The sequence below is a fragment of the Strigops habroptila genome, chromosome 11, assembly GCF_004027225.2.
Source record: "Strigops habroptila isolate Jane chromosome 11, bStrHab1.2.pri, whole genome shotgun sequence".
Taxonomy (NCBI): Eukaryota; Metazoa; Chordata; class Aves; order Psittaciformes; family Psittacidae; genus Strigops; species Strigops habroptila.
Window position 1 is genome coordinate 1,739,845 of NC_046360.1, and position 16,672 is coordinate 1,756,516.

At 54.0% G+C, this 16,672-nt stretch overlaps 1 protein-coding gene across 2 annotated transcripts; it reads left to right on the forward strand.

Moving 5' to 3' along the window:
* The first annotated feature begins 1,168 nt into the window (after window positions 1-1,168).
* Window positions 1,169-14,823, forward strand: CMKLR1 (chemerin chemokine-like receptor 1). Of its 2 annotated transcripts, none has more exons than XM_030501912.1 (3): window positions 1,169-1,565; window positions 8,880-8,980; window positions 9,460-14,823. In XM_030501912.1, exons 1-3 carry the CDS (start codon window positions 1,561-1,563, stop codon window positions 10,611-10,613), a joined length of 1,260 nt encoding a protein of 419 aa, XP_030357772.1. In that variant the 5' UTR covers window positions 1,169-1,560; the 3' UTR covers window positions 10,614-14,823. The 2 variants fall into 2 exon arrangements, with proteins under 2 accessions (XP_030357772.1, XP_030357773.1); XM_030501913.1 differs by having other exon boundaries at window positions 9,463-14,823.
* The last annotated feature ends 1,849 nt before the right edge of the window (window positions 14,824-16,672 follow it).

Consider the following 16,672-nt stretch of genomic DNA (forward strand, 5'->3'; position numbering starts at 1 on the left):
GGAGCGGTGGCAGGTGCCCAGGAAAGGATTTGGTGTTGGGCAGTGGATGATGGACTGATCCTGCCCCTTGGTGCTTACTGTCACTGCAGCACAGCATCACTGTGATTGCACCCCAAGGCCAGCCCTTGGCAAGGAACATCCGTGGCTGAGCATCCCCAGTTGCCACACACCCTGTGGTGGTTTTGGGGGGCCCCCGGCTCCCATCTCACTGCCTGTCACATCCATGGGCTGTGTGCAGTTGGTGCTGCCTGGGCTGTGCATCTCTTCAGGCCTCATTCAGGAGCTGGTCTGCAGTCGCACTGTTTGTCTCCCAGCACAAGGGAGATAACATTAATTAGTGGTTATTCTCCTCCCGTTGCTGGCTCGGCCTGCAGGATGCTTTGTGGCTGTATTTACAGCCCCTCAAGGATAATGAATTAATCCTAATTAATTACCCTTAATGTCGGCACATCTTTCTGCAGGGGAGACTGGGTGAACAAGCTGGTGGCAAACCCAGGGCAGCGCTGGTGCTGCTCGAACCAGTGCTGGGGTGTCCTGATGGAGCAATTCCTGCTCCTTCCCCAGGCAGCATCGCCCCAAAACTTCCTTGTGCTTCAAGGCGATGCCTTCACACCCCATCCCTGTGCTGGCTTTTATCCCAGCTGGGTTAAACATGGGCTGAGGAGTGTGGAGGTTGTGCAGGGGGGGAGAGGATCTTCTCAGTGCCACATCAAGCGTGGGGTTATCCAAACCTCCTGCTTCATGTGGGCTCTTGATCCTGGTCTCCTCCCTCTTTGGGGCCAGGCTCCCCCTGAACCCCATCCCTGCATCCAGCCTCACCCATCATCCTACATGGGGGAACCTGGTGCTTCTCTCATCCCCCTGATGTTCCCCCAAAGGCTTTATTACCATGTGTTGAAGGGGTTAGGGTGTGCTGGGGCTGCTGTGCAGGCTGGGGGTGCCGCTGGAAGCAGCTGCTGCATCCTGGTGCTAATGAAAGCCACCGGGAAAAGCAGCCCCGAGCAGCAGCGGCAGCGTTTGGGAGCCAGATCTGACGAAGGGAAGTGACTCAACGTCTTGGAAGGAGTTGGGGGTGGTGGTGGGGGAGCAGCGGAGGACAGGGCTTGACCCGGGGTGGGGACAGCACAGCGGGGTGCTGGCAGCCACCTGCCTCCCTTTGGGGCTCCCTGGCTGGGACCAGCATCACTGCGGAGCCGTCCGTGCTCCGTTATCCCTCGCTCAGGCACCGAGCTCCCGGCTGGGGGGGACGGGACAGGAAAGGAGGCCCCTTGGGAAGCAGCTTCCTCTCGCTGGGTCGTGGCCAGCATTCCCAGCTCCCGGTGTCACACCCTCTCCCAGCTGTTGCTGCCGGAGCATCGTGCTGCCAAGAGAGCCCCGGCGATGGATGCTCCGTGACTCCTTCCCCTCCCCTCGCCCTTAAAGCCGGCGGGGAGCGAGCGGTGCTGTGCCTGCAGCAGGGGCCATACGGAGCCTTCAGCTCAGCAGCTCCTCTTCCTCGCCAGCCACGGGGTGACCCTGGTACCCCGACATCATCCTCCCCGGCACGGAGCATGGCACTGCATGAGGTATTGGGAGAGGTCACCGGGATGCTCAAGATACTGGGGGAATTGGGGTGTGTTAGTGCGGGAGAGGATGGGATGGGTCCCAGCCCATGCAGCCTGCCCCACCAGAACCATGTTTCTCATGGGTTTTACTGCTTTTGGGAGTGAACTGCGTTTATTGCTGCCGAGGGGATGCTTTGCCCAGCACATTGGGGTGCAAAGGGTTTGCATCCCACTGGGGACCTGCTGCATGCCACAAGCATGGCACACTGCATCACTGGCTCCTGTTCCATCCTGGGGTCTCGGGAGCGGGATGCCAGCGTGCCGGTCACGAGCCGCCCGGGTTGGCACATCCCGGAGCGGTGCAGACGTCTGTGCTTTTTGTGTCTCTTCTCCTTTCCCCGCGCTGGACTCGTCGAACATCAGCACATTTCCTCCTGATTCAGCCACGGGGGATGTTGCAACTCGGTGTTGTGCAAAGAGCAGCAATTCCTCTTTTGGCTCCTGTGGGAGCTCGGCCATGTGCAGCCGGGGTAATGTCCCCACCTGCACCGGGCATGGTGGTGGCCGCAGATGGCATCGCTCCTCAACGGGTATTGCCACTGTCCCCACTCCGGTGGCAGTTTTCTGGTTGCAGTGCCACCAGCTCTGAGGAAATCGGGATTTCTCCCTTGTGGATGAAGCTGGGAGGCAGAGAACACACCGATGCTGGTGATGGATCAGCTCTGCCCCAGGGTTACTGCTGGCTCTGGCTGAATGTGATGCTCCTGGTGCAGGTGCACACTGATGGATTTGGGTCCAGTCACTGCATGTACATGTATTTTTATTGTCTGTCTCCCTCTGGATGAGTGTCTCTGGCTCGGAACGGAGATCTGTGGCCATCCAGGCTCAGTCCTTGCTGGATCACGATATGCACCATGCGCACCACAGGCAATCACCATCACTTGCTGGTGCTTGGTGCTGCCCTTCTGCTTGGGGTCCCAGTGCAAACCAGGATGGGCTGATTCATTACTGGGATCAGCGGCTGGATCCAGATCCACCTCGGTGCATAGGGCCCGGGGGGATGAGTAGCTGGGAACAGGCAGGACCTGGCCAGTGTGCCAGAGGGGACAGCATGGTGATGGGTGGGGAATGAGCTCCCCTTCTGCCATGCACCCCAGGGATGGCTTTAGGTTACCCCTCTTCCTGTGTGTTTGATCTAGGAGCATCCCAAGTGATGGGGCAGGGACATGGGGGTCTGGGAAGCAGGGATGTGGGGCAGCCTGAGGTGGAATGCCCCATCCCGTATCACAGAGCACCCTTGGGCAACGAGACCACTGGGAAGGGTTGCTTGAGGGGCCCCATGGGACTCCTGTGCAGGCAGCACAGGGGCCATGGTGGATGGGACACAGCACAAAGGGCAGCCGGTTGCCTCATCCCCTTTCTGTGTCCAGCTGAACCATGCAAAAAGGCTCCTTTCCCCAAGTCCCCACATCCTGCCACAGAGCATCGCTTCCCCTTCCCAAGTGCTGCCCATCTCCGTGCTGAGCCCATAAACCAGCTGCTTGTGTTGGTTTATTCCTCATCCTCCCATCAGCAATACATGTGTTGTGCCCTTCTCTGGGCAGGAAAGCTCAGCAACATTCCAAGGAGCTTCCACTGGGATGCTGAAGCCATGTAACCCTGGGGTTGTTTGCACTGTAGCCCTAAGGAGGTGATAGAAGAAGCAGAGATGTGCTCCAAATCCCAAGCTCAGGTAAATGCCTTTAGGTTTATATATATAGATACGAATTCTTCTAGGTTTGTGTATTTGGGAGGGAGGGTTCGGCTGCAGGATGGAAATCATTGCTTTTCCCAAAGGCTTGGCAACAAGTTGAGGTTTTTTGCTGCCCTGTTGTTATAAAGTGGGTTTGGGTTTGGCACGATGGGTGGTGGTGGCCTCCAGGGTCCCAATGCGCACCATAGCACGCATTGGGACCCTGGAGGCCACCACCACCCCTCATCCTCACCCAAAATCCCTATTTTTACCTATTTTCCATCAAATCCCCATCTATTTCAGGCAAGAGCTTTGCAGCCTTCACTAATGGGGTCTCCCACAGTGTTTTTCCATGTGGGAAAGGAACCGGGTGTGAATTTGAAGCGGGGGGAGGAATGTCCTTCTAGTATCCCCTTAGGAGGGACAAGGAGAACAGGGGGGCTTTTCTTTGCTGTGCTGATCAGCATGCAGCTGGGTGAGCAGCATGCAGCTGCGAGTGGAGGATGCTCCTAAGGATCCAGGGTGACTTTCTCACATGATGGGGGCTGAGATTTGCTTGTCCCCCATCCTTGGCAGCAGAAGGGACAGAACTATTTCCTTTTTCCTTGGTTTCCTTCCTCTTTTGTACCCTCAAAATCCGGAGTTGGTTGAGAGCAGCCCTGCAGGTGGCATGTTTTGCATCTATATCTTGTCCCTGAGGCTTGTGCTGTCTTTGTCCCTGAGCAGCCATGGTAAATCCCAGGTCATAGTTAGGGACTCGCTGAGCTGATGTGATGGAATGGGGAGGATGCTCTGAAAAAGGGAGTTTTATTGGTCTTTTTATTGCCTGTAAAGTGCCAGGAGAGCCTGGGATTAATAACAACCCAGATATAAAAATATATATAAAAATAAGACAAGAAGAGGATATGAAAGAACTTTTATTATTTCAGAAGCAGGTTGAGTCATTTTAAGCAGCACAGCAACACAAACTGCCCTTTTTAAAGGGAATCTTTGCTTGTATAGGTAAAAATGCCCAATACTGCCTGGAGAAGAGAAGCCTCTGGGGGGACCTTGTAACAGTCTTCCAATACCTAAAGGGGCCAACAAGAAACCTGGAGAGGGGCTTCGGACAAGGGCCTGTGGGGACAGGATGAGGGCAATGGCTTTAACCTGCCAGAGGGGAGATTGAGATGAGCTCTGAGGCAGAAGCTCTTCCCTGTGAGGGTGCTGAGGCGCTGGCACAGACTTTTCCCAGAGAAGCTGTGGCTGCCCCATCCCTGGCAGTGTTCAAGGCCAGGTTGGACACAGGGGCTTGGAGCAACCTGCTCTAGTGGAAGGTGTCCCTGCCCATGGCAGGGGGTTGGAGCCGGATGAGTTTTAAGGTCCCTTCAATCCAAACCATGTTGTTATTCTATGACTTTCTTCTTTAATCCTCAACCCTTCCCAAGAACAGAAAGTTTGGGGAGCAAAGAGTCAGGCTTTTACTAACGGGGTTGCTCTTCGCAACCCAGGCACTTTGTGCGGGGAAGGGCAGGTTCCTTTGCCCAGCTCCTGCAGCAGTTTCACCCTTGCATGACCTGTGCTTTGAGGTTGAACCCCAGTTTCTGGCTGGATTTGGGTGTTCTCTCCAACAGGGTGACCCCACGCTGTGATGGGGAAGAGCGTGTGGAGACCCATCCTGTCCCATCCCATCCCGACCCGTCCTGCCCTGCGCAGCCTGGCAGGCTCTGCCCAGACAAACACTGACTCATGCTGTTATTCTGTCCCACCCTGGGCACAGCCGGAGTTTTTAAGGCTGCCTTTTCCAGCTATTCCCGGTTTTTTCTCCCCTGTTCACATGGGCTGGGAACGGAGCCGTAGCTGGTATGCAGGGAGCAGCCGGGGATGCTGAAGGCAGATGGGAATGGGGGTCCTGGCAGAGTGAGGAGCCAAGGGCTGCTCCATGGAAGTGAAACCGGGATGCATCTGAGTGCCATGGGTGCAGGTAGGGCTTGGACTTCCCCACCACCCCGCCTTGGAGCAGAGCTCGGTGCCTCAGTTTCCCCGATGGGAACTGGCTTTGTTCCTTCCCTTTGCCTTGGGGGTCCCCTGCTGCTGGTGGGAGATGCCAGCCTGAATCCTCGCTGGCAGGAGCCCATGTGCTCGGTGTTAGGTTGATGTGGATGCTCAGCATGCTGCTGCTGCCTCTCCCTTTGTATCCTGCATCCCTGTCCCCTTCTCATCCAGCTGGAACTGGACAGAGGGTTCAGGGATGGGTGGCAGGGCTGGGAATGTGGCTGGGAAGCAGGTTTTGGGCAGGCCAGGGGTCTGGGTTTTGCAGTGGTGTGGTCGGAGCTCCGTTGTGATGGGCATGTGGCTGGTTCACACCAAGGGCTGGGGCTCCATCCCCTGGGCATCCTTGTAGGGATGCTGCGCAGCATCTCTCCCAGCGGAAGCTGTTGCCATGGCAATTACTGGTTAAAAGAAAGGTGAATTGGAGCTGGGTGCCCAGAGACGCTTTCCCATTCCTCTTGTTTCCTTGCTCCCCTGAGTGCTGGCAGTCAATCTCTCATGCATCTCAGTGGGAGATGCCACTGCAAGGCTGGATGCTGGATCCCACCAAGATGCTGGATCCTTCCCATTTAACACTGGGCTGGGAAAATGTGGGTGCCAGAGGGATGGATGGGGTGGCCTCAGGTGCCAGTTTGGGATGGGTCATGCACCCATCTTCCCTAGGGCATGCTTCCACTGACAGCAATGGGAGTTTGCTGTGCTCAGGATCCATTCCACAGGATGGGATTCGAGCTTGACCACAGCAATAAGTTCCCATGGAACTGGGACCAGTGTCTGCTGTGGGGGAATCCAGTGCTGCAGGTCCAGGGGGATATCGAGATGCTGCTTCTCCCCGTGCCCTTCCCAAAGCTCCTCAGATGAGCGACCATGTGTTCCCCCCAAACATCTGCCTGCAATTCCCATCTCCGGGATCGGGGCTGCGTGGGCAGCCTGGCTGCTCCCACGTGTGCCGGAGGAAGCGGGTTTGGGGTTTGGGACCTCAAAGTGCTGCTGGGAAGGAGGGGAATGCTCAAGTGAGACAAAGGCAGAGCAGCTGCAGGGGCTGGCAGGGATTGCAGAGCCCACCCTGGCCATCCGCCTGCTTCCCAGGGGAGGTGTCCTGTCTCCACATCTCCTTTGCACCCTGAGGATGCTCTGAGGTGGGACAAGCACCAACCCAAGGGCACCCCCAGTTTCCCCAGTGCTGGGGGAGTGCTTGTGGGGCCCTGTGCACAAGCATACGCTGGTCCCATCCCAATTTCAGAGCATCATGCGGGTAAAAGCGTGATGCACTTTGACAGCTCAGGCAGGATCTGGTGTGCTCAAAAGCTGGTCTGTTCGTTTGATTTGATTTCATTTGATTACTTTTCTCCCTCAACCTGTATCAGTGCTTCAATAAGAGCATTGCCTGCAGGCATCAGGGAGGCAGAAGGCAGGAAACCTGTTTGTCTATAAATGCCTGGTGCAGGCAGCACCCACCGCCAGGGTGCTGAGCATCCCTTGTCCTCCTCGGACACGGCCGCATCCCGCCATGCGGATCCGGCCGTTTCCCTGTAGCCCCGGTCACATCCGTCCCCCGCCCGTCTGTGCTGGCCACGGAAGAGCTTTCGCCCAGAAAAACTGGATTTGAACATTTTCTGCTGTTCTCTCCGTTTCCTGTTGCCTTCCCAAGAACAACATTCCTGACCTCATCCTCCCCCGGTGCGCGCCGGGATGCTGGCGATGCGTGAGCCGCCCATCGGGAATCCCACCCCGGCGCCCACGGGCCGGACTCAGCCTTCCCTGGGTACCAAGACAAATACAGCTGCGGGAATGACGGGGCCGGCGGCGGCTGGCTGCACAGAGAGGCTATTTTGGGTAGATCCTGTGCTCATGTTTGTTGAGGTAGGAGGACAGAGATGAATAGACCAAATGCAGAGCAAGTGGTTTTGGCTTGAGACGGGTATTTGCAACCCAGAGAGGAGTGTTGGAACGCTCTTATGATTGTGGCTTTGTCTTTAATTCCAGACTTTGGGATTTTTCTGCAGTGAGAAATGGGAGGTTTCCTGCAGTCATCCCGCAGGCGCTCTGGTTTTGGGAAGGTTTGGGGAGGCAGGTGGGAATTTGTTGGATGATTTCCCACCAGGTCTGTGCTCCAGCTCCTGGTGCCTGGAGACATCCTGGGAGGTTCATGGTGGGTTTGGCAGCTCCCTGCCCATTGCCTTGGGATTTGTGATGGCTCCATATGAGCCTTGGAAACCAACCCATCATCTGCCATGGGGAAATAGAGCCCTGCTGCTGCTCTCTCTGGCCATCCTCATCCTGAGTGGGAACCAGGGCCAGCCCTGGTAGAGGTTGGGGGTTCTTTTTGCCCCACTTACCTTGTCTGTCTGCCTTGAGAAGTGCAGCAAACATGGGGTCTGGCTGGCTTCATGGTGGTGAGGGGCAGGGGTCCATCCCCCAGGTCCTTTGCTCACCCTGTGGGTGGCCCCATGGTGGCAATGACAGGCTGGTGGCGTTTCTTGGGAGCTTCTTCCCCAAAAAGAGCAAAAACGCAGAGGAACTTGCTGTCTCTGGATGAGGATGGAAGGATGGGATGCTATAGGGCGGGATGCTCTGTGCTTCCCTTCTGCAACTGCCTTTGGAAAGGTGATGACGAGAAACCTGCTGGTCCATAAAGGCAGCGGTGGGAATAGCTCATTACCCAGGAACATGAACAGTCAGCGCTGTAGGAGCCAGTTCTGCTGATGATACTTCACCGGATCATCAGCTTTAATTCATCCTTTTGATGATCAAGGTTTTGATGGGTCAAGGCCTTCTCCCAGCTCAGGCTAATTCACAAGCTTTGCACTAAAACCTTATTTATTCTGGCCACTTCTCCTGTCTGGGAGCGCGGGAAGGGGGGAGGCCATGGGGCTGTGATTTAAGCCCCTGGCCGGTGGGAGCGGTGGGAGCAGCAGCAATTGCAGGAAGGAACAGGAGGAAAAGCCCAGGGAGAAACAATAGGTTACAACACAAACACCACAGGGAGCTCAAAGCAGGGCTGGTGGGGAGGGTGATGCTCAGGGGGGGACCTTTGAGTCCTGAAAGAGGAGGGTCCAGCCTGGATGGGCAGAGCCATGTCCCTCCTGCAAGGACAAGTTTGGGTGCGATGCCTGTGCTGGGGCTTTGCTATTCGGCTCTGGTGGCTCTTGGCATTAACCCACTGTGATTGTTCACACGGGATTGGTTTAATCCATTTAACACAGGTCTCTAAGTGCCTGGTGGAGGTCGGATCCTGACCATGGCAAATGGTGCTGCTGGTTGTTGCAATTAACTTTTTAAAGCATGCTGGGCACCGATTTAATCAGAGAAATAACAGTGGGAGAGCCCAGGCACCTCACTCGTATTTATGGCTTTGATTATTTGTAGTAACATTACTGTGGGCTTGATTGTAGGGTTCTGTGCATGTACCTCCTGATGCTGGTTTGCACCGGATGCTGGTGCTGAGTGCACGGTACAGGATTGCTGTGCTGCACAGGGTTAAATCACTGCATGGCAAAGTCTATTTCCTCCCTTAACCCCACATCCGAGGGGGAATGGCCTTTTGTTTAATCTCAGCTTTAATGTTACAGCTCTGTCCCTAGACCTGTGTGGAAGGAGCCGCCTGTGTGCTGTGGGACACTGAACTGCTGCTACTCCCCAAATCCCACCGGGCATCTGCTGGAGAGGAGAGGTGAGAGCATGTGACACCAATTCCACAGTGGGGCCAGTGGTGAGCTGCTTGCTGGGTTTTCAGTCCAATCTGGGGTGCTCAGGAGAAAGGAAGAGCAGAGCCGTAATACTTTGCAGATTGGAAGGGCTCAGAGCTGTTAATGGGCTGTTAATAAGTAGCATCCTCATTTTAACCCTGGAAGTAGGCGGGTAAGAGGCGTTTTTTGCAGGATGAGGCTACAGCCACATCCTGGAGGAGACAAGGGGCTGAATCATGTCCTGCAGCTCAGGGAGCTGATGGCTCTTGGTTGGGAGGTGGAAATCCAGTGAGAGCCACAGGAGCATCTTCCTCCATGGCCTGCAACAGGGTTCCCATGGGATTCCCTATACACGTGTGCTCCATTCCCTGTCTTCATGGCCCCTCATGCCCGTGCAGGTTGGGGGGCTGGTGTCCCTTGTGTGGGCTGTGCTCACTGTGATTAACACCATGTGTTTGCTCAGCAGAAGCACAGAGAAGCATCACCACCAGCCAGCGCAGGACTGGCCGGGCTGTGGTTTGTGTTCAGATAATGGCGCTTTCCAATTTGTCCAATTACTTGGATGATGTTGATAACTACAGTGACTACCCAGATTACACCTATGAGGAGACCAGCAGCGTGTGGACAGACCCATCCCACGACCCAAAGGACATTGCGAGGATCCTCTCTGTCATCATCTACAGCGTGTCCTGCGTGTTGGGCATCCTGGGGAACGGCCTTGTCATTGCAATCATAACTCTGAAGATGAAGAAGTCGGTCAATGCCATCTGGTTCCTCAACCTGGCCGTTGCTGACTTCCTCTTCAACATCTTCCTGCCCATAAACATTGCTTACACCGCCATGAGGTACAACTGGATATTCGGGACAGTCATGTGCAAGCTCAACTCCTTCCTCCTCATCCTCAACATGTACACCAGTGTCCTTCTGCTCACCACCATCAGCTTTGACCGCTACGTGTCAGTGGTTTTCCCCGTCTGGTCTCAAAACCATCGGTCGACCAACTTAGCCTATTTAGTTTGCTTGATCATCTGGACCATCGGCATCATTATGAGCTGCCCGTCTCTTGTCTTCCGAGACACTGCACAAGCCCGTAACTCCGTGATCTGTTTCAGCAACTTTTCCCTCTCCAGGAATAAGTCTTACCAAGCCCTGGCCCTGATGAGGCACCGAACAGTGAACATCACCAGGTTCCTCGCCGGCTACATCCTCCCCATAACCATCATCACGTTCTGCTACATCGCCATCGTCTTCAACTTGCGCCGGAACCGCCTCGCCAAGTCCAAAAAGCCCTTCAAGATCATCGTCACCATTATAGTCACCTTCTTCCTTTGCTGGAGTCCCTACCACCTGCTGAACCTCCTGGAAACAGAGCCCGACATGGTCCCACGCTCCGTGTTCGAGATCAGCATCCCCATAACCACGGCGCTCGCTGCCTCCAACAGCTGCATGAACCCGGTCCTCTATGTCTTCATGGGCCAGGACTTCAAGAAGTTTAAGGTCACCATCCTTTCCAGGCTGGTGAATGCCCTCAGCGAGGAGACGGGACACTCCAGCATCGTCCACAGGAGCTTCTCCAAGATGTCCTCAATGACTGAGAAGGAAACAACAGTCCTCTAAACTCAACCTGGATGCCCGCAGGAGGGCCATAGCCCTCTGCTGTTGCCCATGCTCACCACTGTGATGGTGGCCACCCTTGCAATGGCCCCTTGTTTGGGACAAGCACGGTCCAACGCTGTCCTGTAAGTGTATTCTTTGACTGGTCTTGGCTGCCTGGGGGCTGGCAGGGGTTGGAACTGCCACTTCATGTACATGGAGAAGATGCAACTGCCCTTACTCTTTCTTGGCAATTGCAAAGATTGTTGCACCAAACTACTTAAGGAAACATTTCAGGGCATTCCTGTCTAAATAATGCATTGCCTGGCCTGGCAAAGGCATTCCTGCCACTTCCAGAGACATTCTTATGGGGAGATTGGGCAGAGGATGTGTCTAGGAAGGCATCTCCACTGCCAGGCTCCTGAGATGGGTGGCTGGGTGGGCACCCACCATGGATGATACCTGTTATGGCAAAATGTGACACTCTTCCTATGTCCTATGTATACATATAGCTACTCATGTTAAAGTCCTAAAGTATATTGGTACTACCACAATGGTTTTAGCTGTGTTGTGAGCACTTTGTACCCATAGAGGCCCTGGGAAGAGCCTTCATAAGAGGGATTTGAATATCCCAACCAGGAAATCCGGCATGTCTTCTAAGTAATTCAGACCCAGGGCCTGGCTCCATTGATGGCTGCTCCCTGGTGTGATCAGTCAGCCCTATGGGATGAGTTTGTCCTTCCCAACCAGGCAGTAATCCCATCTCTGCTGCTGCACACAAATCTCTGCGGTGAGGGATGGACCGAGCCACTGCCTCTATCCAATTTCATGCACAGTTAAGTTGGGAGATCCTTCACCATTTGGCCTTCTTGACTACGACACCGGTGTCACACTTATTTATGTGTTGGTTTCTCTGTGTCACCCACAGCCTTTCACTCCCAAAGCGAGGAATGACCGAGTCCTCCCGTTGTTTAGGGTGCAGGAGCAGAGCTGATCCCTGCAGCCAGGTTTGGCACCAGGGACATTTCAGGGGGTTCCTGAGGGTTCCAGCTCAAGCAATGCTTTATGCACGGGCTGACATGGGGGCAATTGCGAGCTGGTCACAAATGCTGAGCTATTTATTGATAGCTTATTTAAAAAGCTATAGAAAGCAGCTTTTTTTAAAGCTATTTAGAAATAGAAAAAGAAGTGAAGAAGCAAAAGGCATGGAGCTATTTCCAGGCTCCCATCAGCAGCAGCTCATGCCAGACACTGATATAAACCCAATCACAAAGCCTCAGTAATTGAGCTGCAGCCCTGAGCTGCGGGAATGCCATGGATAATAGCGGATGCTGCGGCGGGAGCTGGATTTGAGACAGATTATCAGGCATCCCATCCACCCCCTGCACTGCCTCATGGATCTACCTTGATCTGCATCACCTCATTAGCATCAATGTGATGGGGAGAGGGGAGCACCTGCATCCCATGAAGCTGTTTTTCCTCTCCCATTACACTGCAGCATCCCTGGGACAGGGATGTGATGGATCAGGTGTGTTTGGCTGCAGTTTTGGTGCTGCTGATGGTGTGTGCTGGGGTGTGTTTGTCCTCAATGACGGAGGATGCTGAAAAGTGGGGTGCAGGAGGGGTGGGCGGGTGTATCCTAAAAATAAGGGGTGTCCAGCCTCAGCCCAGGAGCAGAATGCAGCAGGGCATGGGGATTATAAGGGAAATGAATGGCAGCTGGTGATGCTGCCTGTTGGGTGCTGCTATCTATAAGATGGGGTGGCTGCAGGGCACCCAACTGCAGGCGTCTCCATGTCTCCTAGGGCTGGGAACCATCGGGATGAGCAGTGCTGGCTGTGTCCCCAGGGAGCAGTGCCCAATCCCTGGGCTCCACCACAGTGCTGAGCTGCCTGCAGGGACCATCCACAGAGTTTTCTGCACAAATGTGCCTGATCCGTAGCCTTGGAAGATGCTGTAACCGAGGATGCTGCAGGGGAGGAAGGCTTTGATGGTGGGAGGAGGTTCTCCTCTCTGGGCAGCCCATGTCCCTTGGGGATGCAGTGCCATGCTATTGCCCCTTGGTCTTGTGCTGGGATGCTCCCAGGCCATACCAGAGTGGGGATGCTCCTCACTAATTTCCATGGCTGGAATTGGCAAGCCCATCTATTATTGCTGCAAACAGCTTTCAAACAAGAGAGTGATGGCTCAGTGTATAACCTTGGGTTAAATCATCATTATACTGACAGCTTGGGAGACCTAATATTTGAGTTTGCCTTTGTAGCTGTTTGCCTATTTAATAAAACCCCTGTTTTACATACAAATACACCCGTACGCACTCAAGCTTGTTGCATGGAGCAGGAAGGATCCCAGGGCTTTTCAGTAAGCAGTCGCTTCCTAGTGTGAATTCCTGATCACTGGCATTGAATTCGGGATTGCAGGAAGACAGGCAGGAGCAGAGGGGCACAGAGATGCAGGGCTGAGGCTTTAAGTCTGAGATGGTAGCGTGGTGCTCCAAGCCTGTCCTATGGGGGATCTAAAGATGCTCCTTGTGGGTTTCCCCCTTTAATCTGCCTCTGCAGAGGTCAAATGGCTCTTTAGGGAGAAAAAAGTATTGTGCATAGGACCTGTCTGCATCTCCCGATCACCTCCTGCACCCCATAACCCCCCATAGACCCACCCTGCCTCTGAGGCTGTTCTTAGGGGAACGAGGCAGCAGGAGGGGGTCAAATCCTTCACCCCCACCCTAACATCCATCCAAACACCCTGGTACAAGCAGCACGTTGCTGCTCCACCCCTCCCACTGCTGGTTCTCCCCATCCCGGCAGGTTTGGGGTGAGGATGGGAAGGGAAGGGAGAAACCCCTCAAGTTTAGGTGCTGAACCTTGTAACCTGCCAAGCACCGAGCGAGCCCCCCCCCCCGGGGAACGTCAGTGATTCCTGTTCCCGTGTCACCCATCAAGGCAGGCAGGAATAGATCAAACAAAGAGCATTAAAAATGCAGGTATACAAAACAGAAACAGGACAAGAAATACTCATCTCCAAACTCCAGCAGCAGAACCTCTTCAGCCAGGCTTTTCTTTCCCTTTGGCAGAAGGGCAAAGAAATGCAGCTCAATATTGCCCCAAATCCTCTGATATTCCCTAAATACTGCCAGAGCCACTGCCACAGCCCCAGCATCTCATGGGGATGGGGAAGATTCATCCTTTCTTTTCTGCAGTCCCACATATTTTGTTCCTTTAGGGGAGGGAATGTTGGCTGCAGTCCATGTCGGCTGCAGCCCCCTACGGTGATGGGAAGGTCCAGTATATTAAATGATGAGTCCTTGGAGGTGTCCCGCAGATTCGCTATCACCCTGGTCTTGCAGGGACTGATATACACAGCTGGGTGATGTCCTTAGCTATGAATTAATGCCATCCTCTTGATTAATGCTGGTGGGAGGTTAATGGCTCGAGGGTGATGTGCAAAAGCTGTAATTAGCGTCCAGGGAATGGGCTCGGTTGGGGCTGCAGCTCCAGGGCTGGGTGACACAACCAGCCCTGCTCCGTGCCAGCACAGCAGCAGCCGGGGGCCTGCAGCCCCTTTTGGGGCAGGAACAGGGGAAATCGGTAACTGGGTTTAGCATCTAAGGCTCAAGAAGTGAGTGGGATGTGGAGCCACCAGCATGAGACCTGCAGTTAAGGATCTGAGGGTAGGTCAGGGATGGAGGGGAAAAAAGAGCAGCAGGTTTCAGAGCTGGGACACTGATGCCCCTCCCCAGCTATAGAGCCCCAAATCCCATCCCAGGACCTCCATTCCCATCCCTCCAACTCCAACCCCCATCCCAGGATCTCCATCCCCAGCCCTAGAACCCGCTCCCCACTTCTGCTTCCTGTAATTCCCCACCACTTTCAGGGCCCCAAAACTCGGGGCTGGGTCTCATTTCACACAAGCAGTTGGGAAATGACTCCCAAATACACCAAACCCATCTCTGTGGAACACATTACTGTCCTTAATGACTGCTCTTTTTCAATTAGCTGTCACAGCCCTGAAATAAAGCTGTGCCTCCCTTCTCTGATAAATCACTGCCTTTATTTGGAATTGGAATCAAAAAGAAAAGGAATAAACACGTTGCTCTTTCCCTTTCCTGGGTGCCAGGCAGCTTGGAGCCATGGTTAAATTATCTCCATTCCATTCAGGCAGATTGTCAACTGTAAATTTTATGGAAAATAGTAAAGCTGATAAATAAACATGCCTCTTTTGTCAGGGATGAATATTGCTGCTGCTCAGATTTATAACTCGCGGCTCCCCTACATTATAAAGCCTTTGTGAAACTGCTGTCGCAGCTTCTCTGGTGTGTTGCTGAGGTGGGTTAGTTCCCTCTCATTTAAACAGCAGCATGAACGTTGTGTGGGGTTTAATTTGGGAGGAAGGGGAGCCCCATCTCTCTGACCTGAGCCGCCCCCCAGCACCATTTGCATCACTAGAGTCACTGCTTGGAACCCCCTGAATTCACCCCAAAGAGGCAATCACTACCTTTTGCCAGCCTGAGCTGCTCTTTAGCATCATCTCCTCCAGGGCTTGCTGAGCACAAAACCCACATGGAATGGGGGAAAAGCAGGGAATTTTGGTGCAGACGCTGTTGCTACAGCAACACAGGGAAACCCATCCAGCCCGGGAGGGAGGATGCTGGATGATGCAGCCTCTGCCGACGCAGGCCCAGAGAGGCAGGAAAACACTCCTGGGGATGAGATACTGCAGAAAATAGATGGTTTTTAGTGTAGGAAGATGGGAAGGGGCGGGTCAGGGTCATCCCCAGCCCCATGCTGAGGCCATGCGAGCTGCCTGCTCCCACCCAGGGATGCTCAGGGCTCCCTGGGGCTGAGACAAGCATTGAGATTCGCTGCTTTTAGAACCCATCATGGAAACACTGAGCATTGCCTGCCCTGCCTGCACATGTCAGTGCTTCCAATGAGCCAGGCTAACGGCATTACAGAGGCAGGCTATTAAATGTCAAGAGCTTTGCATGCGAAAATGATGCAAAAAGGATGGTTGGCTCCTCATGCCGGGGTGGGGTGGTGGAGGTATAAGTTTTACTACTGCGTGCCAGTCCCATGTGGTAAAAATATAGCCTGGAATTTAATAAATAAATAGAAAATAAACCATCAATCTTCAGCTTCTGCTTGCAGCAGCCACTGCATTAGCTGGGATGGAAGCAAAGGCACAGACCCTCATTCTGTGGGGTGCATGTGTCTGCGTGTGCAGCCAGATGTGCGGCACACACTTATAGGGAGGGAATGATTTCCAATCCCTCTGTGCCATCGCAAATTAAAATCAGAATAAACAGCTGCAGTGAAATAAAGGCATTAAGGTTCAGTGAGCCTTAAAGCCACAGTGGGGGGATAAATAGAAGAGGTAAGGTGATAGTGCTGGTGCTCAGGGAGCTGCCTGGGCACTTTTGCTCTCTGCTCTGAAGGGGTTTGTGGAGGTGATGCCCCACCTTGGGCTGTGCGAATGTAGGGGTCCCTGCACTGGATCAGCACCCCCAACACATCTCCCCTTCCAGCTTATAAGCTATAGCCTGAGCATCTGAAGGGGGTCTATAGAGATGCTGGAAAGGGACTATTCATCAGGGACTGTAGTGATAGGACAAGGGGTGATGGGTTCAAACTTAAACAGGGGATATTTAGGTTAGATATAAGGAAGTAATTCTTCCCTGTGAGGGTGCTGAGGCGCTGGCACAGGGTGCCCAGAGAAGCTGTGGCTGCCCCATCCCTGGCAGTGTTCAAGGCCAGGTTGGACACAGGGGCTTGGAGCAACCTGCTCTAGTGGAAGGTGCCCCTGCCCGTGGCAGGGGTTGGAACTGGAGGAGCTTTAAGGCCCTTTCAACCAGAGTGTGAGTCTATGCTTCTATGTTGGCTGCAGAGTGTCATCTCTTATTGTTTTACCCCAGAGATTAATTGGGTTTGGGGGTTTAATTACTTCCAGGGGCAGAAGGGAACACTGCCCCTTCCTCAGCTGATACCCATCAGAACAAATCATGCCCAGCATGTGTCTTGATTGCTGCAAACCCAATGCTATAAAACCCCAGGGATTTCACCGACTCCAGATAGGAAATGATCAGC

Bases quoted from the DNA above. Each gene is read 5' to 3' on its own strand.
- CMKLR1 (XM_030501912.1), top strand. The intron at 8,981-9,459 runs GTGAGAGCATGT...GTGTTTGCTCAG, and splicing joins GCATCTGCTGGAGAGGAGAG to CAGAAGCACAGAGAAGCATC.